Genomic DNA, 27,884 nt, shown 5'->3' with positions numbered 1-27,884 from the left:
TGCCTTTTGCGCTCGCCGAGCGCCCATTCTCGCCGCTCGGCACCCATGCCACATCGCATCGCCCATCATTCTGCACTCGTGGTCGCCGCCGACGGGGCTCGTCGTCAGTCTAGAGAGTAATATCGACACGAAAAGTAAGTTCGCCGTGCTTCTGCTGGCCCACCAGCATCGAGTATAGAATCTATATGTGCGGCAGACCCTCGAAACGGGTGGAAAACGTGGAAAATCCATGGCGGAGCTGCCCATTTTCACGCGCCCTCGAGGAGCACGTGGCGGAGTTGGGCTCCAGGCGGAAAATGGCGGTGGTGTGCGCGTTGCATAAGATTTGCAATTATAATTCCTACGATTCGAATAAGTAAAATATGAAAATTTGATGAAAAATTCGGAAAGTGCTCTAGTTTTGTGCGCTGCCCAGGCCTTTGCGTGTGATATTTTTGGACATGTGTGCGCCTTCGGCTACGGCTCCGAGTCTTCGGGTCTTCTTCGGGTCGCGGTGGAGACCAAAAATAAACACACGACACCGCTGAAAGCCAACGAAATGTTGGGGTTTTCAAAACCTAAGATCTATCGTTCGGTTAAAAAAAAACAGCAAGAAAAATACCTCTCTAATGAACAATCCCTAGTGGTGCGCCGGGCGGACTACATATTTATGTAGATGTATGGCGGATATGTGCGTTTCAGTGCGGGTGGTGCCGGTTCAGCAAATGGCGCAGGAGGAAGGGGGGATTGCGTTCCATCGGACCCTTGGATTACTGATGGCGCCTTACCCCCGAGTCCCTCGGTTCACAGACTGACTGCCGCCAGTGAAATCTGTAAAAATATGAGAATAGTCCTTGCCCAAGGAGAAACCCACCCGGCGAACCAGAAAGCAATTAATTAGAACTCGTCGTCGGGACTCTCGGGAAATCGCAGCATGCGAGTGGCAACATGTTGCACACATAGCCAGAAATACACCGGCTACATATAAGTGCTACTAAATATACATATATATCGCGTGTGTTTGCCAGCTTGTCGACAAAGTAACGTTGGCACCTGCCCAGAAACATACTAGACACCCATCGAAGAAACCACGCTAAAAAGCGGAAATTAGGGAAACATTTGATTAGCCGAATCCAAGGCACTTAATTAACACGATTGCCCGTGAAAATGAGGAACATATATACATATGTATATATCGCCATTTAGAATACACGATTCTATTGATTTTCATATACCATTGACCATCAAGATCTCACCTTTTATACCCGTTACTCGCAGTGTAAAAAAACACAGAGTATACTAAATTAGTTAACAAGTATGCAACAGGTAGAAGGAAGCGATATCGAAACTATAATGTATATACATATATTCTTGATTAGGACCACTAGCCGAGTCAAGATCGTCTGTCTTAGATCGTCGAGACCTCAGAAACTATAAAAGCCAGAAAGCTAGTTCAGATTAAGCATGCAGATTCTAGAGACAGACGCAGCGCAAGTTTGTTTTTTGACGTTACCAAGACCATTCTTTGTTTTCTTGTAGCTTTTGGAGATCCTTGATATTTTAGTTAATTAGTTTAGTTATTTCGATGTTAGGTATATGGTATAGTAGTTCGGTGCGGCCGGTTCAGATTAGTATACTATCTTCACTAGAAAGAACACCTTTGGCCAAGTTTAATGCAGATATGTAGCTTTAAAACTCAGAGACTAGATTGCGTTTAAACGGACGAACGGACAGACTTATTGACTCGACTGTTGATACTGACTAAGAATATATAAGAATATGAATTACATACATATGTATATGGTCGCAAAAGTCTTCTTTACCGGTTGCTGCTAACAGAAATTAGTATACCCACTGCAAAGGTATAATAAATGTAATTATTATGCATTTTCGCAATTTAAGTATTAATTCGGTAATTATCTACTTATTGGTATTCTGGTTTCCTTGATTTAATTAAAGTCGTATAGTGTTCTTAACTAAAGGATGTTCAAGTTTTAAAAGTTTTCCATCAAAGGTTTAATACTTTGATCTTAAATTTTAATAATTTATATTCATCCTTTTTTAATGAAGCTGAAATTTATTAAAATCACCTCGGCGCTGTTAAATTCATAAAACCTACGAAGTGATTTTAGTAAATACCTTTCCAATATAAGATGATTGTCGTACTGAAAAACGTTTAAAAAATGTATATGAAAAGTTACGTATGTATGCAGTAACATACGATACTGTAGTTATCTTGATCATGTTGAAGTAGCAATTGTATTTATTAACTAATACTGTTTTTCGTATAGTTAAACATAGTCAGAAGAAAAACATAAATCCTAAAAAAAAGATTAAACAATACTTTGCTAAATGAATTCCCTCATTTATTTGGCCTTTTGCCTGCTAGTAACACACAAACAAATATCTACATGAATTCCTAAATAATTACAAGTGTACAAAAACAAGCGAACAATCGCGGCGAATTCGGCAGATGACACAGAAAATGCGGAGAGCAAGGCAAGGCGAAAATATCCGCAGTACCGAGAAATCAGCTGTTCGCACAGCGAAAGCAAAACAAAAAACCCAACGAGAGAAAGTGCTCTCTCCACTCTCCGTTGGTCCGCGAGTCGGTGTGCGTGTGTGTGTTCGCGCTTAAAAGAGCGAGTGGAAGGGGATTCCCTAAATATAAACAAAAGTTCGTGCCACTCGAGTTCTGTCCGCCCATTAAGAAACTCTCTCCGACAGCCATTCCCACCCGTGACGAATGTAAACAATCCAATTCTAACCGTAAACATATTCCCAATCTTTCGAAGGAAATTATACCGATTCGGGTGACCGAGGGAAATCCCAGAACAATTGAATACAAACGCCGCTGCTATATAAATTCCGATTTGGAGGCGCTGCGGTCGTTGCGTTAACCAAACGAAATGGCTGAGGCGGAGGGAGGCTCCGAGCAGGATGATGTTTCATTCCTGAGAACGGTAAGTAACGGTAACAGGAACGCACCTTCGCTAGGAAAAGGATTTAGAAAGCAGATTGATTGACTGTTATATAATTTCACAATTTGCTCAAAAAGTTGTCTCTATTGCACTAGGCAGTAAATTCTGAAAAAACTGAAAACAAATTTGTAATCATTTTCAATGTAATTGCAGTTTGTACTTGAAATATTTAAATGGCAGGGCACTTTCTATTTATAAACTTATATGTATCACAGGAAACCTTATGTGAAATAAATAAAACACGTAAATATAATCTGTTCGCTGTAGATTAAATAGATTTCAGTTCAAATTTAAAGGCCAGTTTGTTTTGAAATATTATTATAACCTGCACATCCAATGACAACAGCAGATCATCTAAAATCAATTACGTCCACTCAATAAAATCCATGGGGATTTTTCACAATTGGTGTCATAAAATATCCGGCCAACCATAAAAGATATCCTGCCTCGTTTTCCCGGCTACTCCATACAGCTGTATATGTATGTAATGCATATTTATAGGCGCCCCTAACTTTTGTTTATGGCACACAATAAATACGAAGCCCAAGTCACAAATTCAATCACGGCCACCAGGGGCTTTAGCTTTTCGTCTGATTCCACTTTACATAGCCAGCTGGTTCTGGGAACTGTAAGGAGGAGAAAGCGTAAGAGTGGGTGGAGGTGGAAGGATTCCTCGATGAACACATCGTCAGCTGACAAATGCCGCCATATATCAATGCCCACAGCTGGTGCGCCAAATGACAGCCATTATGGGGTATAAGTAAATAGTGTTGCTTCCTTGTGCTCACGCCCACGTGCCACACTCCTGCCCACGACCCAAGGGCCCAACCCAACTGGGGGTCAGCGAGGTCAGCAGCAGCGACACCTTGCCGCAATAAATAAATACGTTTGGGGGCAAAAGTTGAGTTTACACATCGCAGCCGCACGGACATCCGTATATATCTGTATCTCTTTGTGGGCCCTCAGGCCCGATTCCCACACACCGCAACAGAAATTCAATAAATACCGAAGACCCGGCAGGGACACAGGACTCCAGGTCACCGGGAAAGTCCCTGCGCCACCCTTGAAGTGAAGTCGATGTCAAATTACGCTTATGGTCTCCCCGAAACTGTAAAGTTACAGTTCGCCAGCGAATGACCCGAGAAGTGCAAGCTTGCAAAAACATTTATCGAAATGAAGTCAGATGCAAATGGAGTCATTGAGCAGTGCAGTTTTTGGATGTCCAAAACCAGGATGTGGTCGGATTTAAATTTTAAATAGATGGGCCAGGGACAATGATGGTGCAGTGTCAGGACTCGGCACTTCATTCGCATTTAAATTATGCAAGTTGCTCGATTCGAAATCCATTACCGTTCATTTAACTTCGACTACACACAACATCACCGGTCCAAAATCACAACCGGTGGGAGGGAAAGTGGGTGTGGCCAACCAGCCATACCACACCACCCACCCATCGGCCTTTCATTTGCACATTTAGTGCTTTGTAACAATTCCCCCAATTTGCGTGTGCATCGCCCGGCTGATGCTCTATGCCCAAAAGGATGCAGATGGAGCTGGCGAGTCGAATGTGTCGGCAAATGCCAATTGGTATTGCGGTGGCTTGCCGGTCGGAATTGTTGCCAAAGTCTCATTAAAATTGCAGCAAAACGTTGGGCCTCTTAACGACTTAATTGTTGCCTAAACTATCCTTCCATTCCCTAACTCAATGCTAACACTCAATGCACATGAAGAATTCGATTCCAGGATTTCTAACTTGAAAATCACCTTAGGGAAGCGTCTTTCAAGAACTAAGTGAAATCGCTGCAGTACAGTGTCTCGACTATGAGATACACGATAGTCTGCAGCAAAGCGACTGTTTTCGAGATTGCACACAATCGTTACCTAGAAGCTGTTGTATAAGCGATGCTTCGATTTATAACCAACACAAATTCCGTTTCCTCCTTTTCGAAATATCGGTAGATTTTGGCTAGATCTATTTTTTGCAAAGAGTGGAATCTGTTTGATAAAATTCTGAGATCTGAACTTTCGCATAGCGAGATCGACTAGGCTAGTGATTCTGATTAACTTATATATAATGTATATCTATATAAAATTATCAAAGAGTCGGAAACGTTCTTTCTATATGTTAAACATTTTAAAACATGTATTTTATACCGTTTAATAACTCAAGAGTAACGGATATAAATCTAGAGGATATAGTTACAAAACGTTAAACAAAAATTTATTTCCATCTATTACTCCCTTGTAGAGTAACCTAGATTCGTTGAAAAGTTTGTTGCAAGTAGGTCTAAGTATCTCTGACCCCATAATTTTGTAAATTCTTGATCAGGATGACTAGGCGCGTCGATTTAGACGTGTCCAGGCTTATCTGCCCATCTGTCAGAACTACGAGTGTTCGGGATCCATATTAGGTAGACACTTCGGTAGACACAAATGGAATTTATTTTACTTGTTAATACCTATCGATAAGCGCAAATATTGAAAGTCATATTATTACTTTACATGCTGCGTTTTGATAGACATTATCAATGACGTATTTATCCATAGTAAAATACAAAAATATATTTCCAACTACATTTGGCAAGCTCAATAGCGATTATTTGAGATATAATATTTATTTGGATCTCAAAAATAAATGCTTGCTTACAGTTTTACAATTGCGTATATAATATATTGATATATTATATATATATGACATATATATTAATACCATCTATGAACTTTTAATAATCATGCAACAGTGCAACTTTCTTCCGCTATCCGAGGTCAGCTGCTAAAATATGCAGCTATACAATGTTAAATAAGGTGTATCTAAAAAACAACATTACCATTCAATATTATTCTTTTTGCGAATGCCTTTGTAGGAAGACATGGTCACGCTCTCCTGCACGGCGACGGGGGAGCGTGTCTGCTTGGCCGCTGAGGGATTTGGCAACCGGCACTGCTTCCTCGAAAACATTGCCGACAAGAACGTGCCACCGGATCTTTCGCAGTGTGTCTTCGTCATCGAACAGGCGCTGTCCGTGCGAGCTTTGCAGGAGTTGGTGACGGCGGCCGGATCCGAGACTGTAAGTATTGCCCCTGGAAACCGAATAGCTCGGATGTATGTCTTTTCATATCAAAACCAAGGGAATACCCAGCATTCATACCGTGTAGTAGTAGTCTGTCCCGCCATTTCTGTGTTGTGATCATTGTCGCTTCAATGTCCCTAGAGTAAGGTCGTATAAGTTTCCCCGATTGTTAGGTCCTTGCATGCCCCACTCTGTGATCTCCCCGTTTTTCTTCTTTTACACATTTGTAACCTATCAATTTTTCGTTATTTTTCAAAATTTTTCTAAATACCCGCTAAACAGGATAGTCGACTTGTAAGTATACCTTTCAATTCTTCTTCTTTACTCGTATCGCGCTTCTTTCTCTTTTCTACTTTCTATCTCTCTTACTCTGTCTGTGTAAAGTAGCGCTCGTTCTGTTTCGCTCTGCTATTGCTTCTGTATCACATCTCTGCGGGGAATAACCCCCTAAAACTGAGCTTGTGCTCCCCTTTTCTCCCCGAACAGAGATTCAAGTCGCGTAAGACTAGGCCTACAAACCTGGATCTTACAGCTCCTAACTCAGCAGTGATATACATTAAGTACACTTGGACTACGGATTGTACGATTATAATATACCTCTCCAATACAAAGAAGAACTCAAGGCCTCAGAATCTGAAAAATTCTTTAATTTTATGGAAAAGAATCATCATTCAAAGGAATGTAAATGATACAAACTTATAATGATGATTATATTTAAAGTGTACAAGTCGTACACAATAACAATTGGTTCAGTTTCTTCTTTGTTTGAGGTACTCCATAGATCTAACCTTCAGCAACCACATGCACTTTGCATCCTAACTTCGTATATACGTAACTTACTCCACTGTTATGCAGTAGTTTGTAGATTGTAGTCTTACCAACCCTTAGAGACAGCTGTCTGCAATTAGAGCTAACCATTTTTAATGGCGTTCTCACAAATTCCTAGGGCAAAGGGACCGGATCGGGACACAGGACATTGCTCTACGGCAATGCCATTTTGCTGCGCCATCACAACAGTGATATGGTGAGTACTTGATCGGTTTCACTGGAACGGCATGAATAAATTTGATAAGCTCACATTTTACAGTACCTGGCCTGTCTGTCCACCTCCTCGTCAAACGACAAGCTGTCCTTCGACGTGGGCCTGCAGGAGCACAGCCAGGGAGAGGCTTGTTGGTGGACAGTTCATCCGGCGAGCAAGCAGCGCTCCGAGGGCGAGAAGGTGCGCGTCGGAGATGACCTGATCCTGGTGTCGGTGGCCACCGAACGTTATTTGCATACCACCAAGGAGAACGAGCAGTCTATTGTAAACGCAAGTTTCCACGTTACCCACTGGTCCGTGCAGCCCTACGGCACGGGCATCTCTAGGATGAAGTACGTGGGTTATGTGTTTGGCGGCGATGTGCTGCGCTTCTTCCATGGTGGCGACGAGTGCTTGACCATACCGAGTACATGGGGTCGTGAGGCGGGACAAAAGTAAGTGGATCACACAGAATGCCTTCAGTCACTGTACTTGAACCCACTGTACTTTCAATCCCCGACAGTATTGTTATTTACGAGGGCGGCGTGGTCATGGCACAGGCGAGGTCTCTGTGGCGCCTGGAACTCGCACGAACCAAGTGGACTGGTGGCTTCATCAACTGGTACCATCCAATGCGCATTCGCCATATAACCACTGGACGCTACTTGGGCGTCAACGACAGCAACGAACTGATTCTGGTTAAAAAAGAGGAGGCTTCAATTGCGACGACGACTTTCTGCCTGCGGCAGGAAAAGGACGACGAGAAGAAGGTGCTGGAGGACAAGGACCTAGAGGTGATCGGCTCGCCGATCATTAAGTACGGCGACACCACTGTCATCGTCCAGCACTGCGAAACTAGCTTGTGGCTCAGCTACAAGAGCTACGAGACAAAGAAGAAGGGCGTCGGAAAGGTGGAGGAGAAGCAGGCTATCCTGCACGAAGAGGGCAAGATGGACGATTGTCTCGACTTTTCGCGCTCCCAGGAGGAGGAGTCCAAGACGGCGCGTGTCATCCGCAAGTGCAGCAGCCTCTTCACTCAGTTTATTACGTAGGTGGCTTGGAAGCCCTTCTCGAGTGATTTCCTAATCGTATATTCATTTCAGGGCCCTGGAAACACTGCAGTCAAATCGCCGACACTCCATTTTCTTCCAAAAGGTCAACCTGAACGAGATGGTCATGTGCCTTGAGGACTTAATCAACTACTTTTCGCAACCCGAAGACGATATGGGTGAGGTCTTTCAAACATACTCCTATGATGTTCAATAAAACCTCTAACTAATTTCCAGAGCACGAGGAGAAACAAAACCGCTTCCGTGCGTTGCGCAACCGACAGGATCTGTTCCAGGAGGAGGGCGTGCTCAATCTGATCCTGGAGGCCATTGACAAGATCAACATTATCACCTCGCAGGGCTTTCTCGCCAGCTTTCTGGCTGGCGACGAAACCGGCCAGAGCTGGGATCTCATCTCCACCTATCTTTATCAACTCTTGGCCGCCATCATCAAGGGCAACCACACGAACTGCGCCCAGTTCGCGAACAGCAACCGACTCAACTGGCTATTCTCGCGTCTCGGTTCCCAGGCCTCCAGCGAGGGTTCCGGCATGTTGGACGTACTTCACTGCGTGCTGATCGATTCGCCCGAGGCTCTGAACATGATGCGGGATGAGCACATCAAGGTGATCATTTCGCTGCTGGAAAAGCACGGCAGGGACCCCAAAGTCCTGGACGTACTGTGTTCCCTGTGCGTGGGTAATGGGGTAGCGGTGCGATCCTCTCAGAACAACATTTGCGACTTTTTGCTGCCAGGCAAGAACCTGTTGCTACAGACGCTCCTGGTGGACCACGTGGCCAGCATCCGACCGAACATCTTCGTGGGTCGCGTGGACGGTTCTTCCATGTACCAAAAGTGGTACTTTGAGGTCACTATGGATCACATCGAACAGACCACGCACATGATGCCCCATCTGCGCATCGGTTGGGCTAATACTTCCGGGTATGTACCGTATCCCGGAGGCGGAAAGAAGTGGGGTGGCAATGGAGTAGGCGATGACCTATACTCCTTCGGATTTGATGGCGCCTATCTGTGGACAGGAGGTCGCAAAACACTAGTGGTGGACTCGCTGCCCGAGGAGCCCTTTATCCGGAAGGGTGATGTTATTGGCGTTGCCATTGATCTTTCTGTGCCCATCATCACGTTTACGTTTAACGGAGTGAAAGTGCGTGGTAGCTTTAGAGACTTCAACCTGGATGGAATGTTCTTTCCCGTAATGAGTTGCTCATCAAAACTTAGCTGTCGTTTCCTTTTCGGAGGTGATCATGGTCGCTTAAAGTTTGCCCCGCCAATGGGATTCTCTGCCCTAGTGCAGTGTCTCATGCCGCAGCAGATCCTCAGTCTGGACCCATGCTTCTACTTTGGTAATCTGAGCAAGAATGTTTTGGCCGGACCATGGCTTATTGAGGATGACACTGCTTTTGTTCCGAAGCCCGTTGATACCACGGGTGTGACATTGCCAAGTTCTGTGGACCAAATCAAGGAGAAGCTGGCGGAGAATATCCACGAGATGTGGGCTCTGAACAAAATCGAGGCGGGCTGGTCGTGGGGCGAGCACCGTGATGACTACCACCGCATTCATCCCTGCCTTACCCATTTTGAGAAGCTTCCTGCGGCGGAGAAGCGATACGACAATCAACTCGCTGTGCAAACGCTGAAGTAAGTTGACTTTCTATGAAAAAAATTAACTGATACTGATACTGGCCTTCTTTACTCCGTAGGACGATTATTTCGCTGGGATACTACATAACCATGGACAAGCCACCAGCACGCATTCGCCCTGTACGCCTGCCCAACGAGATCTTCATGCAGGGCAATGGCTACAAGCCGGCTCCACTTGACTTAAGCGCCGTGACACTCACCCCGAAGTTGGAGGAGCTGGTGGATCAGCTTGCTGAGAACACTCACAATCTGTGGGCACGGGAGCGCATCCAACAAGGTTGGACTTACGGCCTAAACGAGGACAGCGAAAACCACAGGAGTCCACACTTGGTGCCCTATGCCAAGGTGGACGAGGCTATCAAGAAGGCAAACAGAGACACTGCGTCGGAGACAGTGCGAACGCTCCTGGTTTACGGATATGTGTTGGATCCTCCCACGGGCGAGGGAACGGAGGCGCTCCTGGCCGAGGCACAACGCCTCAAGTTCGCCGGATTTCGGACGTACAGGGTGGAGCGCAACTACGCTGTGACATCGGGCAAGTGGTACTTCGAATTCGAAGTCCTCACCTCTGGACCTATGCGAGTGGGTTGGGCCCGGGCCGATTGCTATCCGGGAGCGATGCTGGGCAGCGAGGACACCAGTTGGGCCTTCGATGGACACAATGTGAGTATGAGGAGGTCGGGGGCCTCCATGCCGAGGGACATCCATTCAATGTAGGCTAGGGAGGGTTGGAAGGGACTGCCGTAACGCCTTATGCCAGATCGACTCAAACCAAACCCACAACCCCGTGATTATAGGTGACCAAAATGCACGCCGGATCCATTGAGCACTTCGGAGTGCGGTATGAGGCTGGCGATGTCATTGGTTGTTTCATCGATGTCAAGGAGCAAACGATCAGTAAGGACCTAGACGCCCTAGCAGCGTGCCTCAACGTTGATTTTATTTACTTTGATCGAACGCATTTTGTTTAACTCAACTTCCAACTTAATCAACGATTTCGTTCCCTTTTGATTTCTTAATTTAGCGACACTCTCATTTATACGATCATTAACAAGCTACCAGCAGAGTAAAGAGTCACATGACATTCTAGTAGGGCTCTATTGATCGATCGAATCGCGACTAAATCTCGGCACTTGCCACTCAATTTTTAGGAAGAGAAAGTCTACGGTGGCGTCAGTGAATCTTTTGGTAAACAGTGCGGCCCCGGGGACATAGTCGGCGTCTTTCTAGACCTGGCCGACCACACAATTAGTAAGAACTGCTCGCTCCCCTGTTGTAATGTCAAATCCTCTAAGCAGCCCCAAGGAATGTCCTCCGTGCTTTTGATATCTACTAAATGTGAACCAGAGCCACCGGATAACCGAGTGCCGCAGGGGCAGCGATGCGAAGGCCATGTGGTATCCACGCATTCACCCCAGTATAGATACCCTGCAAAAGCGACCCATAGATACCCATAAAGACCGAACCTCCTAACGTTAACTTTAGATCAAGTTGAATCGCATTTGAAATTAATTTATCATTTATCCCCTATTTCAAATATTGATAGTCTTTAATTTTGGAATACGCATCTTTCTACACATGAAAATAATTTTTGTTTTCAAAATGGTTACTCCAATCAATTCCAGCGTGAGAAATTTTTTTTTTAATTTTTAATTGTTGGAATTGGACATACAATAAAGTCATCAAAGCAAGTAGATTACCCACTTAAGACATGACAGTCACCGAACCGAGCCCACTTAATCGTCCAACAAATGCATAAGTCCATCAATACCAGCTTCTCGTAGACTCTCACTTTCGGTCCAGAATATCCAATTCCCATGCTCTAATGTCCAACTATTGTTACTTTGAACACCTTGAACGCCTAACAAGGAGCAAGACGCATGGTTAGCGACCTGGGTGCCTGAGGAGCAGGTGACACATCAGCTCATCCCCAAGCTTTTTACTCTCTCGTAACTGCCTGTAATTACTAACGACACGTACTTAACCAATAGCAATTCAATCCAGTTGTACAATATTTAGCATGAGAGCTAACACAAGTACTTAATAGCTTGCTTGACATTATAATCCTAGCTTTGCCTCCTAACTCGAAACCCAACCAGTTAAACACTACTCTAGTCCAGACATGATAACAATATAACATAATATAATGCAAGTATGCTGCAAGGCGAATCAAACGCCAATTAATACGCACGCATTTCCTAGAGGAATTAAAATTGCTTAATGGATTCCGGACGAACGATACAAATCGGATACGGATACGGTTCTCAGGCCAAAGCCCGTTCGGAATTCATTGAGAAGCTGCTTGCTTCTTGGTTTCAATATGCTCATCCTTAGCAAACGCCCAGCCACCTCCAAGCCCAAGCCCATTAACCGTAATCAATCGTTGTGCAGGCTTCTCGTTGAACGGAGAACTCCTGATGGACGCGCTTGGCGGCGAGACGACCTTTGCCGAAGTCACCGCCGAGGGGGTGGGCTTTGTGCCCGCCTGCACCCTGGGAGTGGGCCAGAAGGCGCGCCTCATCTACGGCCAGGACGTTGACTCCCTCAAGTTTTTCACCACCTGTGGCCTGCAAGAGGGATACGAGCCCTTCTGCGTGTGAGTATTCGGAATACAACTATATGTAATTTTATGACTTTATACCACTAAATTTAATTAAAACAAAATTTCACCTGCAGGAACATGCGTCGCCCGGTTACACACTGGTACACCAAGGACCAGCCCATTTTCGAGAACACCGAGGAGATGCCGGACTGCCGCATCGATGTCACTCGGATTCCCGGCGGCGCCGACACTCCGCCACACTTGAAAATTTCGCACAACACCTTTGAGACCATGGAGAAAGCCAACTGGGAGTTCCTGCGTCTTTCCCTGCCCGTAACTTGCATGAGTGAGTTCATAGGCGAGCAAGAGAAGGCCAGACGCTGGGATGAGATTAAGAACCGGCAGTACCGACTTATGCGCGAGGCGGAAATCGCTGCCCAAATGCAGGTCCAGACACAGGCCGCCCATATGGACCACATGCTGAAAGGTGGCTTCAATATGAACGATATCAAGGGCTTAACCCGTAATTTCGATGAGCATGCGGATGCAGAGGCAGATCACATAATGCGAGGACCAAACCGTCCGCCTCGCAAGGGATCGCTCACCCGCAACATCACTTTCGAAACTGACATGTCCGCCGCCCTAGACGAAATGCAGCGATCCACGTCCGTGCTGGACATGAATGGTCTTGGCGAAGAGATGGACGACAAGAAGAAGCGCGGCCGCAGTCCCTTTAAGTTCTTCTCGAAGAAGTCGCGTGACCAGAGCCGCGAAAAGATGGGCGCTCGTACCCTGGACACCTCTCTGGAGCGTCGAAATACGGTGGCTCATGGACGGAACGTTGTTAACCAGCAGATGACCACACGAGCTCCCACTCTGCGGTTAAATAATGTAAGTTATGAATACTTTGTTAAGTAATGATGATAATTGAATTTCAAACCCCTTCTTAGGCCGAAATCCCTTCCAGCCCTGTGCCCCAGGGACCGAAGCAGTTGAGTGGCTCGAATCTTGGCCAACAGCCAGTGGAAACTTCCGGTGACGAGATGTTCGACGCCGAGTGCCTGAAGTTGATCAACGAGTACTTCTATGGAGTAAGAATATTTCCCGGTCAGGATCCCACGCACGTGTACGTCGGTTGGGTGACCACGCAGTATCACCTGCACAGCCGTGAGTTTAACAAGAATAAGGTTCGACGAGGGTCAGTTTACATCGAGGACGACTACGAGATGGCCATCGAACGGATCGACCGTCAGAGTTGCTATGTGGTTCGAGCGGACGAGCTCTTCAACGAGGTAACCCAGGATGCCTCAGGCAAGGGAGCCTCTCAGGGTATGTTCGTTGGCTGCTTCGTGGACACAGCCACCGGCATCATCCGCTTCACTTGCGAGGGCAAGGACACCTCTCACCGCTGGATGATGGAGCCAAACACCAAGCTGTTCCCGGCCATTTTTGTAGAGGCCACCAGCAAGGAGATCCTTCAGATCGAGTTGGGGCGTACCCCTACTACACTGCCCCTGTCAGCGGCGGTACTGCCCACCAGTGACAAACATATAAATCCACAGTCTCCGCCACGTCTAAAGGTCCAGTGCTTGCGTCCTCATCAATGGGCTAGAGTTCCAAATACGGCACTTCAGGTGCATGCTCTGAAACTCTCTGACGTGAGGGGTTGGTCCATGTTATGCGAGGACCCCGTCTCCATGCTGGCCCTGCACATCCCAGAGGAGGATCGCTGTATAGATATCCTGGAGCTCATCGAGATGGAAAAACTTCTGTCCTTCCATGCCCACAGTCTAACGCTCTATGCGGCTCTTTGTTACCAATCCAATTACAGAGCTGCCCATGCCCTGTGCCAGCATGTGGACCAGAAGCAACTGCTCTACGCCATCCGGTCGGAGTACATGAGCGGACCACTGCGGCAGGGCTTTTACGACCTGCTGATCGCCCTGCATCTGGAGTCTCATGCCACAACCATGGAGGTATGCAAGAACGAGTACATCACCCCGCTGGGAGCCGAACTCAAAGAACTGTATTCCGAAGAGGAGATGCAGCACTCACTGCGATCCTTAGTTACGGAGTCAGTGCGTCCGCAGCTGCGGATGACGGAGATCACGTGAGTTGACCATTTACGCCTTTTCGCTTTACCCACAATGCACAGATTTCCCGATCATTGCTCGGGCTGGGGACATGGCATTCTGATTATCCTTTCGGTTTTGTTCACATCCCATTCTGTTTTGAATCTCCCGGTCCTGCATCTGATCCAACACAACACCTGATCCATCGAACCTCCTGCACCGACACAACAACAACAACTACACCCGTCCAGACCCCCTGTGATTGCAACATCTAGTATGCCAAGTGTTTCCAGCGAACCGATCCCCGACATCGACCAATTATACTCCCCGAAGTTCCCCCTTGAAGTAGTCAGACAGTTTGTCATGGAAGCGCTAAAGGATGCCGTCGAGATCAATCAGGTGCACAACCGCGATCCTATCGGCTGGACCAACGAGAACCTCTTCCTGTGAGTAGCACTTTTCCCCGTTAGGTCCATAGAATATCCATTAGTGATACACCGATTCCCATTTGCCTTGTAGACCTCTAATCAAGCTCACAGACCGGCTCCTCTTGGTCGGCGTCCTTACCGACGAAGATGTCCAGCGGCTGTTGGTCATGATCGACCCGGAGACTTGGGACCAAGCATTCGAGAGAGGTGAGTAAGGAATTGCAAACAGCTGTGGTCGGCTCGTAAAATACCACTAGCCTTATTAACCGGGCAGACGGACGGACATGGCCACTTCGACTCGGCTATTGATCCTGATCAAGAATATATATATAGTTTATATGGTCGGAAACGCTATCTTCTGCCTGTTACATAATTTTCAACGAGTCTAGTATACCCTTTTACTTTACGAGTAACGGGTGAAAATAATAATATCAAAATCAATAGTCGTGAATAAAAATCATTGCTTGATTAATTGAAAAGAACACACACCTACTTTACCGGCAGACCACAGCCTATAATGTCTAAGAAACCGAACTCATTCTTATAGAATAATCCCTGCTTTCAGAGGGTAAGGATGAGCACCGCAAGGGCTTGCTCACCATGAAGATGGCCGAGGGCGCCAAGCTGCAGATGTGCTACCTGCTTCACCATCTCTACGACACCCAACTGCGCCACCGAGTAGAGAGCATAATCGCGTTCTCCCACGACTTCGTGGGCGACCTGCAGACCGATCAGTTGCGACGTTATATCGAGATCAAGCAATCCGATTTGCCCAGTGCTGTTGCGGCCAAAAAGACTAAAGAGTTCCGCTGTCCGCCTCGAGAGCAGATGAACCAGATTCTCTGCTTCAAGAACCTCGAAGCCGATGACCAGGACAACTGTACCTGTGGCCTTGAGTTGCGCGGACGCCTGGGCGATTTTCACGACTCCCTCATGCAAAAGGTGTCGCTCAATGCTCTTCAGGAGCCAGATGGCGTCGAGGGCACAGCGATCGAGGAGATAAAGACAGGACCCATCACGAAGATCTACAACTTTATTAACACCGTCAAGGAGCTGGAGGAGGGTCCTAAGGAGGTGGAGGAGCCGGAGAAAAAGACACCAGAGGAGGTGTTCCGCAAAGTGCTCATTAAGACGATCGTCAGCTGGGCCGAGGAGTCGCAGATCGAGAATCCCAAGCTGGTGCGCGAGATGTTCAGTCTGCTGCTGCGGCAATACGACACCGTCGGAGAATTGGTTCGCGCCCTGGAGAAGACGTACGTGATAAACACCCGAGCCCGCGAGGATGTGGCAGAGATGTGGGTGGGCCTCAGCCAAATTCGCGCCCTGCTGCCCGTCCAGATGAGCCAGGAAGAGGAGGAGCTGATGCGCAAGCGGCTGTGGAAACTGGTGAACAACGCCACCTTCTTCCAGCACCCGGACCTCATACGCATCCTGCGCGTCCACGAGAACGTTATGGCAGTGATGATGAACACACTCGGGCGGCGGGCACAGGCTCAAAGTGATGCGCCCACCCAGTCGGAAGGAGCCGAAGGAGCTCCATCCAAGGAAAAGGACACCTCCCACGAAATGGTGGTGGCTTGCTGCCGATTCCTCTGCTACTTCTGCCGCACTGGCCGCCAAAACCAAAAGGCCATGTTCGACCACTTCGACTTTTTACTGGACAACGCCAACATCCTTCTGGCACGACCCAGTCTGCGAGGATCTACGCCCCTCGATGTGGCATACTCGAGTTTGATGGAGAACACAGAATTGGCTCTGGCCCTGAGGGAACACTATCTGGAGAAGATCGCCGTCTACCTCTCGCGGTGCGGTTTGCAGAGCAACTCGGAGCTCGTGGAGAAGGGCTATCCGGACCTGGGTTGGGATCCCGTCGAAGGCGAGCGGTACCTGGACTTCCTGCGCTATTGCGTTTGGGTCAACGGCGAGAGCGTCGAGGAGAATGCAAACCTTGTCATTCGACTTCTTATCCGTCGTCCGGAATGCTTGGGACCGGCTCTAAGAGGAGAAGGAGAAGGTCTGTTCCGCGCCATCGTCGAGGCTAATCGCATGTCGGAGCGCATCTCGGACCGCTGCAAGATGCAGGACGAAGCCGAGGGCACGATTGCCGGACTGAACTTCACACATCCTCTGCCGGAGGGGGAGGAAGACGAGGACTATATCGATACCGGTGCCGCTATACTAAACTTCTACTGCACCCTGGTGGACCTACTGGGCCGCTGTGCTCCGGACGCTTCGGTCATCGAGCAGGGCAAGAACGAGTCCCTAAGGGCTAGAGCTATTCTGAGATCTCTGGTGCCACTGGAGGATTTGCAGGGGGTGCTCAGCCTGAAATTCACCCTCTCACAGACGGCTCCCGGCGAGGAGAAGCCCAAGTCGGACATGCCGTCCGGCCTGCTCCCCAACAACAAGCAGAGCATCGTGCTCTTCCTGGAGCGCGTCTACGGCATCGAGGCACAGGACCTCTTCTACCGCCTGTTGGAGGACGCTTTCCTGCCGGATCTCCGCACTGCCACAATTCTGGACAAGAGCGATGGATCCGAGAGCGACATGGCACTGGCCATGAATCGCTACATCGGCAACTCGATTCTTCCGCTGCTCATCAAGCACTCTAAGTTCTACAACGAGGCCGAGAACTACGCTAGCCTCTTGGATGCCACTTTGCACACGGTCTACCGGCTGTCCAAGAACCGTATGCTAACCAAGGGGCAGCGCGAGGCAGTTTCCGATTTCCTGGTAGCCCTCACATCCCAAATGCAACCTGCCATGCTGCTCAAGCTGCTGCGCAAGTTGACTGTGGATGTGTCCAAGCTGTCCGAGTATACCACCGTTGCCCTCCGGGTGAGCATCAAGAACCTTTTTACATGTCTTTTACAACTATTTTTTTACTTTTATCTGGCAAAATATACATATACAATGCTACCCCCATTTTACCGAACGAACTTATAACTTATAACTGTTGTTAGCACATGTTAATCCCCATATTAATACCATATCCCTTGACCTCCGATAGCTTCTCACCCTGCACTTCGATCGCTGCGCCAAATACTACGGCTCAACTCAAGGCCAGGGCTCCTATGGAGCCTCATCGGACGAGGAGAAGCGCCTGACGATGCTGCTGTTCTCGAACATTTTTGACTCGCTCAGCAATATGGACTATGACCCGGAACTGTTCGGTAAAGCCTTGCCCTGCCTGATCGCCATCGGCTGCGCCCTGCCCCCAGACTACAGTCTGTCCAAGAACACAGACGAGGACTACTACGGCCGCCAAATGGGTGCCCCGGATCAGCCGCAGTACATGCCCAATCCGATCGACACCAACAACGTCCATTTGGACAACGACCTCAACTCACTGGTGCAAAAGTTCAGTGAGCACTACCACGACGCGTGGGCCAGTCGGCGGTTGGAAGGTGGCTGGACCTACGGAGACATACGATCCGATAATGATCGCAAGCATCCTCGCCTGAAGCCCTACAACATGCTCAGTGAATATGTGAGTACTCGTGGTGGTTAGCCATGCTTATATTTAATCTATATCCATCTAACATTAACCAGATATTCTGCTTTCATATTTTAGCTTTTTATAACTACTTATTAACATATAATCACAATCCATTTATCATCAATCATTTATTCCGTTTTCAGTTTGTAGATTTAGCATCAGATAAATCACATCATTATTTGATTACATTCTTAACTAATAATTTTTCTTCTTAATTAATAATTGATTTAACTTTTGCATATGTTTCCTAACATCGATTTTATATATTTTAGGTTTTTTTGGTGTCCCAGGGACTGGTTTATATACTTGCTAATTTTTAAATCGATATGAAAAGCCAAGAAATTAAACTATATTAAAAACTTTACTATTATCGTACATAGGCGGAAATACTTTAATGAAAGATAAACCTTTGTTTCTGTGACACTATGATATAATGCACTTTTACTTAAACCAATGTATTTTTAATTGTGCTTCATACTTCAAAGTATTTAAACACCTAACACCAAATCGTTCGATCGATATATAAAGTTATACTGGTTAACTGAAACTCCTCTAATGAAAAGCAATCTTACCACTGTAATCTCTTTGACAGGAACGCGAACGGTACCGAGATCCAGTGCGGGAGTGTCTGAAGGGTCTGCTGGCCATCGGCTGGACCGTGGAGCACTCCGAGGTGGAGGTGCCGCTGAATCATCGCGGATCGACACGACGTCAGTCGAAGCCCCAAATTGTATGTAGCAGCGAAGAGCCGTTTACTAATCCTCGTTTCGAAAAGCCTCTAACACACATTCCAAATTATCTATCCGTTTTCCAATTGGATTCTCTGTCTTTGTGCCACGTTTACGCCCACGCCCACACCCTACCCTTTGTCGCCCCCTAACACCGATAGAACGATTTCCAGAACGAGGGCAGCCCGTTCAACTACAACCCGCACCCGGTGGACATGAGCAACCTAACCCTGAGCAGGGAGATGCAGAACATGGCCGAGCGCCTGGCGGAGAATTCCCACGACATATGGGCCAAGAAGAAGAACGAAGAACTTAACGGTTGCGGTGGTGTTATCCATCCACAACTGGTGCCATATGATCTTTTGACCGACAAGGAGAAAAAGAAGGACCGTGAGCGCTCGCAGGAGTTCCTCAAGTATATGCAGTACCAGGGCTACAAGCTGCACAAGTGAGTAATGAACGATGGCTTAAAGAGTCCTGAATTCATCCTGACATATTCCTGACTTTAGGCCATCGAAGGGAGGAGCTGTGGAAGAAGGAGGTGCCACCCAGGCTGCAGTTGAACTGCGCTTTTCGTACTCCCTACTGGAGAAGCTGATTCAGTATCTGGACCGAGCCACCATCAACATGAAACTGCTGAAGCCATCGACCACGTTCAGTCGCCGCTCATCCTTCAAGACGGCCACCCGGGACATCAAGTTCTTCTCGAAGGTGGTACTGCCCCTGATGGAGAAGTACTTCTCAACGCACCGCAACTACTTTATCGCCATTGCCACGGCAACCAATAATATTGGAGCAGCCTCGCTCAAGGAGAAGGAAATGGTGGCCTCGATCTTCTGCAAACTGGCCGCTTTACTGCGTAACCGACTGAGTGCATTTGGACCGGATGTCCGCATCACAGTACGGTGCCTCCAGGTCCTGGTTAAGGGCATCGATGCACGCACCCTGACTAAGAATTGTCCCGAGTTTATTCGCACCTCCATGCTAACCTTTTTCAACCAGACATCCGATGACTTGGGTAACACGATCCTTAACCTACAGGATGGCAAGTACAGTCACCTGAGAGGGACTCACCTGAAGACCTCCACATCGTTGGGATATGTAAATCAGGTGGTATTGCCCGTACTTACTGCCATGTTTGATCACCTGGCAGCCTGCGATTACGGCAGCGATTTGCTTCTCGACGAGATCCAGGTGGCTTCCTACAAGATCCTGGCCGCTCTGTATCATTTGGGTACCGATGGCACCCTGACACATGACCGGAAGTATCTTAAGACCGAGATTGAGAGGCATAGACCCGCTCTGGGATCCTGTCTGGGAGCTTACAGTTCCTGCTTTCCGGTGGCCTTTTTGGAGCCCCACCTTAACAAGCACAACCAGTACTCCCTGCTCAACCGTATTGCGGATCACTCACTGGAGGCGCAGGACATTATGGTCAAGATGGAGAGCTGTATGCCAAATCTAGAGACCATTCTCGCCGAGGTCGACCAGTTTGTGGAGTCGGACAAGACGTACAACGATGCGCCGCATATTATCGACGTTATCCTGCCGCTGCTTTGCGCCTATCTACCATTTTGGTGGTCACAGGGACCGGATAATGTAAGTCCCACCAGCGGCAACCACGTGACCATGGTCACAGCCGATCACATGAATCCTTTGCTGCGAAATGTGCTTAAAATGATCAAGAAGAACATTGGCAATGATAATGCTCCTTGGATGACTCGTATTGCTGCCTATACGCAGCAGATCATCATCAATACGTCGGAGGAGTTGCTCAAGGATCCGTTCCTACCGCTGGCGGAGCGGGTAAAGAAGCGTACTGAGAACATGCTGCACAAGGAGGACAGCATGCGAGGATTCATCAAGTCGGCCACAGACGACACTTCGCAGGTGGAGACGCAGCTGCAGGAGGACTGGAATCTGCTAGTGCGAGACATATACTCGTTCTACCCCCTGCTTATCAAGTATGTGGATCTGCAGCGAAACCACTGGCTGAAGGACAACATACCGGAGGCCGAGGAGCTCTACAACCATGTGGCAGAGATCTTCAATATTTGGTCCAAGAGCCAGTACTTCCTTAAGGAGGAGCAGAACTTCATATCTGCCAATGAGATCGACAATATGGCCCTGATCATGCCAACTGCAACTAGGAGGTCGGCCATCTCGGAAGGCGCTCCTGCCGTGGGTGGTAAAGTCAAGAAGAAGAAGAAAAACAGGGACAAGAAGCGCGACAAGGACAAGGAGGTGCAGGCCAGTCTGATGGTGGCCTGCCTGAAACGCCTCCTGCCCGTGGGACTGAACCTGTTCGCGGGTCGAGAGCAGGAACTGGTGCAGCATTGCAAAGATCGGTATCTGAAGAAGATGCCCGAGTACGATGTGATCGAGTTTGCCCGCAACCAGTTGACCCTGCCGGATAAGCTGGACCCCTCGGACGAGATGTCCTGGCAGCATTACCTTTACTCAAAGCTGGGTAAGACGGAGGAACCGGTGGATGAACAGGCGCTGGAGAAGGCCAATGTGAACTCCAACGAGAAGGGCAAGGACAAGACTCAGGAGACGGTGGATCGCATCGTGGCCATGGCCAAGGTTCTGTTTGGCCTGCACATGGTAAGTGCCGGATCAACTCCGCTTCGACGGGATGGAATGTATGGATGCATCCCAATCTCTATCTCGATCTGTCAAAATTTTAATATTTCAAAATGCACAATCCTGATGCCATCAGTTCGAGTAACTCATCTCTATTAAAACTGTACGAGCTTATCTGTGCAACAACTTAAATCTTTCAACTTTAATCTCTTAATCACTCGATCTTTCTTTTCCTCTCGAAACATCAACAACATGATCAACACCAACATCGACATCGACATCGACATGCACCCACATCGCCAACTCTTCATCCACCCCGACAATTGTTGACTGTTGAAATGCTGACCGTCCCGTGAACGAAACATTTACAGATCGACCATCCACAACAGCAGAGCAAGAATGTCTACAGGAGCGTTGTGTCGATCCAAAGGAAGCGTGCCGTAATCGCATGCTTCCGTCAGACATCGCTACATTCTCTACCCAGGTTATTACCGATTGCAGATTTCAGATTGCAGATTGCAGATTGCCGATTGATTAGCTCTGTGGGAACCAACTAACCATACTAGTGTTCTATAAGTTTATCTGTCCTAACGCCCATTTTATCATCGTCTTCAATGGCATCAATCTAATCCGATCCCTTGTTTATACTGAATCCCCACTAATAGCTAATGCACTAATGTGAGCGCCGTGTTCTAAACGTCATTTGTATTATTGTATATTTTTATGGACTTGCCGCACGCTTGCTTGCCACTTGCCAATCCGATTCCGAATCCCTTAGGCAGCCAGCTCCAAGAACAGATCCAAACGGTGGGGATCAAAGATCTCGGTGGCGCGTCGCCAGGCAGTCATTTCAAGCTTACGCGCCAAGCATCTTTATCGCATGAGCAGGTGGTACTCGTTCTCGTAGTCGCATCGATTGGTTCATCGTCTCTTAAGTTTCTTTAATTTTCCACCCCAAGGATCAGCATCAGTTCTTATTTATACTTTGTGTTGCTCTCTAACTTGATTTGATTAACCATATGCATGCCAAAGTGTTTTTTCTAACTATTTATAACTATCTTAGCACAAATCACTAACTATTGAACGCAATCCCATCTAGACACCGTGCCTGCAACATCTTCGCGCGATCCTACTACGAGCAATGGCTGCAGGAGGAGAACGTGGGCCAGGAGGTGATGGTCGAAGACCTGACGCAGACGTTCGAGGACTCTGAGAAATCCAAAAAGGAGGGCGAGGAGACGGACAGCAAGCCAGATCCGCTAACCCAATTGGTTACCACTTTCTGTCGCGGCGCCATGACGGAACGCAGCGGTGCCCTCCAGGAGGATCTGCTATACATGTCCTATGCCCAGATCGCGGCGAAGTCCACGGGCAAGGAGGAGGAGGAGGGCGGCGACGAGGAAGGCGGTGAGGGAGGCGAAGAGGGCGAAGGCACCAGCATTCATGTAAGTCGATTCCAACTGACAAAGATCCACTAACAACAGCTTATACCCCAAAACCCCACATGTCTGACTCAGTGTCGGATGAGGCAGTTAATGGTAACTATTTCTTCAGCTGAAATAACTAAACAATAGCTTTATAGTTTTATATATCCTATACCCAGCTTAAAGCCCCAATCTCCTATATATTATTTTTGCCTTAAAAACTATTCTTTAATACCTCTACAGGAACAAGAGATGGAGAAGCAGAAACTGCTCTTCCACCAGGCACGTCTCTCCAATCGTGGCGTTGCCGAAATGGTGCTGTTGCACATTTCCGCCTCCAAAGGTATACCTTCGGAGATGGTAATGACGACACTCAATCTCGGCATCGCCATTTTGCGCGGTGGCAACATCGACATCCAAATGGGTATGCTGAACCACTTGAAGGAAAAGAAGGATGTTGGCTTCTTTACGTCCATCGCCGGACTGATGAACTCCTGCAGTGTACTGGACCTGGACGCCTTCGAGCGAAACACCAAAGCAGAGGGTAAGTCCATCCGCCCTGAGATCCTACGCGCCCACCTCCACCAGCTTTAAGTTGCCGCACCCGGTTTATTTGGTTCGCATACTTCTTAGTTCGATTAGTCTATTGATTTGTGTCTACTTCCTTCCAACTGATTTCCCAAACACCCAACACCACCATGCCTCGCATGCCATTACCACCAACCAACCAACCACCAACCCACCAATCCCGTGTACGTGATTCCCGCTATCGTTGTACCAATCCACCCAAATTTGTCACACGAACAAAGAGTATATTCCGAGTGCGGGTGCAGGTCTTGGTGTAGGTTCCGAAGGCGCCGCGGGCGAGAAGAACATGCACGACGCGGAGTTCACCTGTGCGCTGTTCCGGTTCATCCAGCTGACCTGTGAGGGCCACAATTTGGGTGAGTTATAGGAAGAGAGTTGAGAACGCGTGATCCTCTAACTCGTCCCTTACAGAATGGCAAAACTATTTGAGGACCCAGGCCGGTAACACCACCACCGTAAACGTGGTCATCTGCACTGTGGATTATTTGCTGCGTCTGCAAGAGTCCATCATGGACTTCTACTGGCACTACTCGAGCAAAGAGATCATCGATCCCGCTGGAAAGGCCAACTTCTTCAAGGCCATCGAAGTGGCTAGCCAAGTATTCAACACCCTCACTGAGGTCATCCAGGGTCCCTGTACCCTTAATCAGCAGGCCTTGGCACACTCGAGGTTGTGGGATGCAGTTGGTGGGTTCCTCTTCCTGTTCTCCCACATGCAAGACAAATTGTCGAAGCACTCCAGCCAAGTTGATTTGCTCAAAGAACTGCTAAATCTACAAAAGGACATGATCACCATGATGCTCTCCATGCTGGAAGGAAATGTTGTTAACGGTATGGGAATTGGCTTACCAACTTTGAATGACTAATGCATATTAATTTCCGAATTAACAGGCACCATTGGCAAACAGATGGTGGATACGCTGGTGGAGTCCGCCAGCAACGTGGAGCTGATTCTTAAGTACTTCGACATGTTCCTGAAGCTCGCCGACCTTATTGAATCACCCAGCTTCCATGAAGTGGATATGAAGAACGAGGGTTGGGTGACCCCCAAAGACTTTAGAGAAAAGATGGAGCAATCCAAGAACTACACACCGTAAGTGATGATAAAGTATTGCCAATCGCAGAGTATCACAGATTATGACGCTCCGTTTTACAGGGAAGAAATGGATTTCCTTTTGGCCTGCTGCGAGCGCAACCACGAGGGCAAGATCGATTACCGGGCCTTCGTGGAGCACTTCCACGAACCATCAAAGGAGATCGGTTTCAACCTGGCTGTGCTCCTGACCAACCTTAGCGAACACATGCCAAACGAACCACGCCTGGCGCGCTTCCTGGAGACCGCCGGCTCGGTGCTCAACTACTTCGAGCCCTTCCTGGGTCGCATCGAGATTCTCGGCAGCTCCAAGCGCATCGAGCGAGTGTACTTCGAGATCAAGGACTCGAACATCGAGCAGTGGGAGAAGCCCCAGATTCGCGAGTCCAAACGTGCGTTCTTCTATTCCATCGTCACCGAAGGTGGTGACAAGGAGAAACTGGAGGCCTTTGTGAACTTCTGTGAGGATGCCATCTTTGAGATGACCCACGCGTCGGGATTGATGGCCACCGATGATGGCGGTGGCAATGTGAAGCGGGATACTGCCTATAGTTCCTACATGAGCGAGGAAGAGGAGGAGCGAGCTGCTCGTGATCCCATCCGCCGCACCATCACCGCGGTCAAAGAAGGACTCAAGTTTGGAGTGCACATGCTTAGTCCGGCGAACATCAAGCACCAGATCGGCGTGATGCAGACCAAATCCATACCAGAACTTATTGTCGGCTTTTTTAAGATCATCTTTTATATATTTTACTATACCGGATACGCGCACTTCTGCGTGGTGCGTTACATATTCGGAATCCTACTGAACCTGATGCGAGGACCTGCCCCGGAGCAGGAGGAGGAACCGGTGGTGGAAGAAGAAACATTTGGAAGAGCACTACCACCATTGCCACTGGAAGAACCGCCGGGCACAGTGCAAGCCTTTGGCCTGGACATCAACAAGGAGGAGAACGGCATGTACAAGGTGGTGGTGCACGAGTCTCCAGCCAATTCCTCGATGGAGGAGGGCGGAGAATCCAGTCCCGAGGACGGAGCAGTTCCCAGCGGGGAATTGGTTGAAGGTGAACCGCACCAGGAGCCCATTTCCATTGTCGATCTCCTGGGTGGAGAGGCTGCAAAGAAGGCGGCACAGGAGCGACAGGAGGCACAAAAGGCTCAGGAGGCCGCGATGGCCTCCATCGAGGCGGAAGCCAAGAAGTCGTCATCTGCGCCTCAGGAGACTCCAGCCGTCCACCAGATCGACTTCTCTCAGTATACCCATCGGGCCGTTAGCTTCCTTGCCAGGAACTTTTACAACCTTAAGTATGTTGCCTTGGTGCTGGCTTTCAGCATTAACTTTATGCTGCTTTTCTACAAAGTCACCTCGTTTACCGAAGAAGCGGACAGCTCTGCCGAAGAGGAGCTCATTTTGGGCTCGGGGTCGGGAGGAGGTGCGGACATCACGGGCTCTGGCTTTGGAGGATCTGGGGACGGGGGATCGGGCGATGGCGAAATGGAGGACGAAATACCGGAACTTGTGCACGTGGACGAAGACTTCTTCTACATGGAACACGTTCTCCGCATTGCGGCATGCCTCCACTCACTTGTCTCTCTGGCCATGTTGATTGCGTACTACCATCTCAAGGTTCCACTGGCCATTTTCAAGCGGGAGAAGGAGATTGCCCGCCGCCTGGAGTTCGAGGGATTGTTCATTGCGGAGCAGCCGGAGGATGACGACTTCAAGTCGCACTGGGACAAGCTTGTCATTTCTGCGAAAAGTTTCCCGGTTAACTACTGGGACAAGTTCGTGAAGAAGAAGGTGCGCCAAAAGTACAGCGAGACCTACGACTTTGACTCGATCTCCAATCTGCTGGGCATGGAGAAGAGCACGTTCGCGGCTCAGGAGAGCGAGGAAACGGGCATCTTTAAGTACATCATGAACATCGACTGGCGCTATCAGGTCTGGAAGGCTGGCGTTACCTTCACGGACAACGCCTTCCTCTACTCGCTGTGGTACTTCAGCTTCTCGGTTATGGGTAACTTCAACAACTTCTTCTTCGCCGCCCATCTGCTCGATGTGGCCGTGGGCTTTAAGACCCTGCGCACCATTCTGCAGTCTGTAACCCACAACGGCAAGCAACTGGTGCTGACCGTGATGCTGCTCACCATCATAGTATACATCTACACTGTGATTGCTTTCAACTTCTTCAGGAAGTTCTACATACAAGAAGAGGACGAGGAGGTGGACAAGAAGTGTCACGACATGTTAACCTGCTTTGTGTTCCATTTGTACAAGGGTGTGCGAGCGGGAGGTGGAATAGGCGACGAGATCGGGGACCCAGATGGAGACGACTACGAGGTCTATCGCATCATCTTCGACATCACGTTCTTTTTCTTTGTGATCATTATCCTGCTGGCCATTATCCAAGGTCTGATCATCGACGCCTTCGGAGAGCTGCGTGACCAACTGGAGTCGGTGAAGGACAACATGGAGTCCAACTGCTTCATCTGCGGGATGGGCAAGGACTTCTTTGACATAGTACCGCACGGCTTCGACACACACGTCCAGAAGGAGCACAACTTGGCCAACTACATGTTCTTCCTGATGCATTTGATTAACAAGCCGGACACGGAGTATACCGGCCAGGAGACGTACGTGTGGAACATGTACCAGCAACGCAGCTGGGACTTCTTTCCAGTGGGAGACTGCTTCCGCAAGCAATACGAGGATGAGCTTTCTGGCGGAGGCGGCGGCGGTTAAGGACGATTTGCTGCGTCTGCTTTCTGGGCACAATCACACTGGCACTGGACGGTCCAAGGACACACGGGATCCATTTTTGTATCGGTAATTGGACAACATTTTTACCTAGTCAACTTTAGCAATGTATTTTAAGCCATATCCTACACTATCGTTTTTATGTACGTAGGAGTACGACCTGTTTCCAAACTAAAATATTGATGACGATTCTAGCACGTATAAAAACAAATGTTCTTAACTCATTTTAAAATAAATCTATTCATTTTGAACGAACATTGGTCTCTGAAATTTTATTTATTCTTGATAAGATGGGTTATGAAGTTCCAAATATCAAAGCTGGTTAGTCAAACTATTTACAAAAGAGAAGCTTGTAAATTTTTTGAATACCTTCCATATTGTAAAAACAGTCATTCGATTAAC

At 48.2% G+C, this 27,884-nt stretch overlaps 1 protein-coding gene across 18 annotated transcripts; it reads left to right on the top strand.

Annotated features, from left to right (window-relative positions):
• LOC122611899 (ryanodine receptor) lies at nucleotides 1–27,737 on the top strand. 18 transcript variants are annotated; one of them, XM_043785302.1, is made up of 28 exons: nucleotides 4–134; nucleotides 2,775–2,942; nucleotides 5,825–6,028; nucleotides 6,314–6,325; nucleotides 6,978–7,055; nucleotides 7,119–7,507; nucleotides 7,576–8,100; nucleotides 8,156–8,280; nucleotides 8,339–9,761; nucleotides 9,824–10,427; nucleotides 10,916–11,015; nucleotides 12,156–12,360; nucleotides 12,441–13,197; nucleotides 13,257–14,416; nucleotides 14,672–14,824; nucleotides 14,898–15,013; nucleotides 15,372–17,644; nucleotides 17,817–18,296; nucleotides 18,898–19,035; nucleotides 19,207–19,481; nucleotides 19,543–21,640; nucleotides 21,991–22,103; nucleotides 22,719–23,064; nucleotides 23,287–23,587; nucleotides 23,877–23,987; nucleotides 24,043–24,462; nucleotides 24,523–24,724; nucleotides 24,788–27,737. In XM_043785302.1, exons 2-28 carry the CDS (start codon nucleotides 2,889–2,891, stop codon nucleotides 27,465–27,467), a joined length of 15,342 nt encoding a protein of 5,113 aa, XP_043641237.1. In that variant the 5' UTR covers nucleotides 4–134; nucleotides 2,775–2,888; the 3' UTR covers nucleotides 27,468–27,737. The 18 variants fall into 18 exon arrangements, with proteins under 18 accessions (XP_043641239.1, XP_043641240.1, XP_043641226.1 ...); XM_043785299.1 differs by having other exon boundaries at nucleotides 19,195–19,481; XM_043785292.1 differs by having other exon boundaries at nucleotides 14,630–14,824; nucleotides 19,195–19,481.
• The last annotated feature ends 147 nt before the right edge of the window (nucleotides 27,738–27,884 follow it).

Source organism: Drosophila teissieri, chromosome 2L (genome assembly GCF_016746235.2).
Source record: "Drosophila teissieri strain GT53w chromosome 2L, Prin_Dtei_1.1, whole genome shotgun sequence".
Taxonomy (NCBI): Eukaryota; Metazoa; Arthropoda; class Insecta; order Diptera; family Drosophilidae; genus Drosophila; species Drosophila teissieri.
The sequence above is the reverse complement of the archived record's forward strand: the minus strand, read 5'-3'. Positions and strand labels throughout refer to the sequence as shown.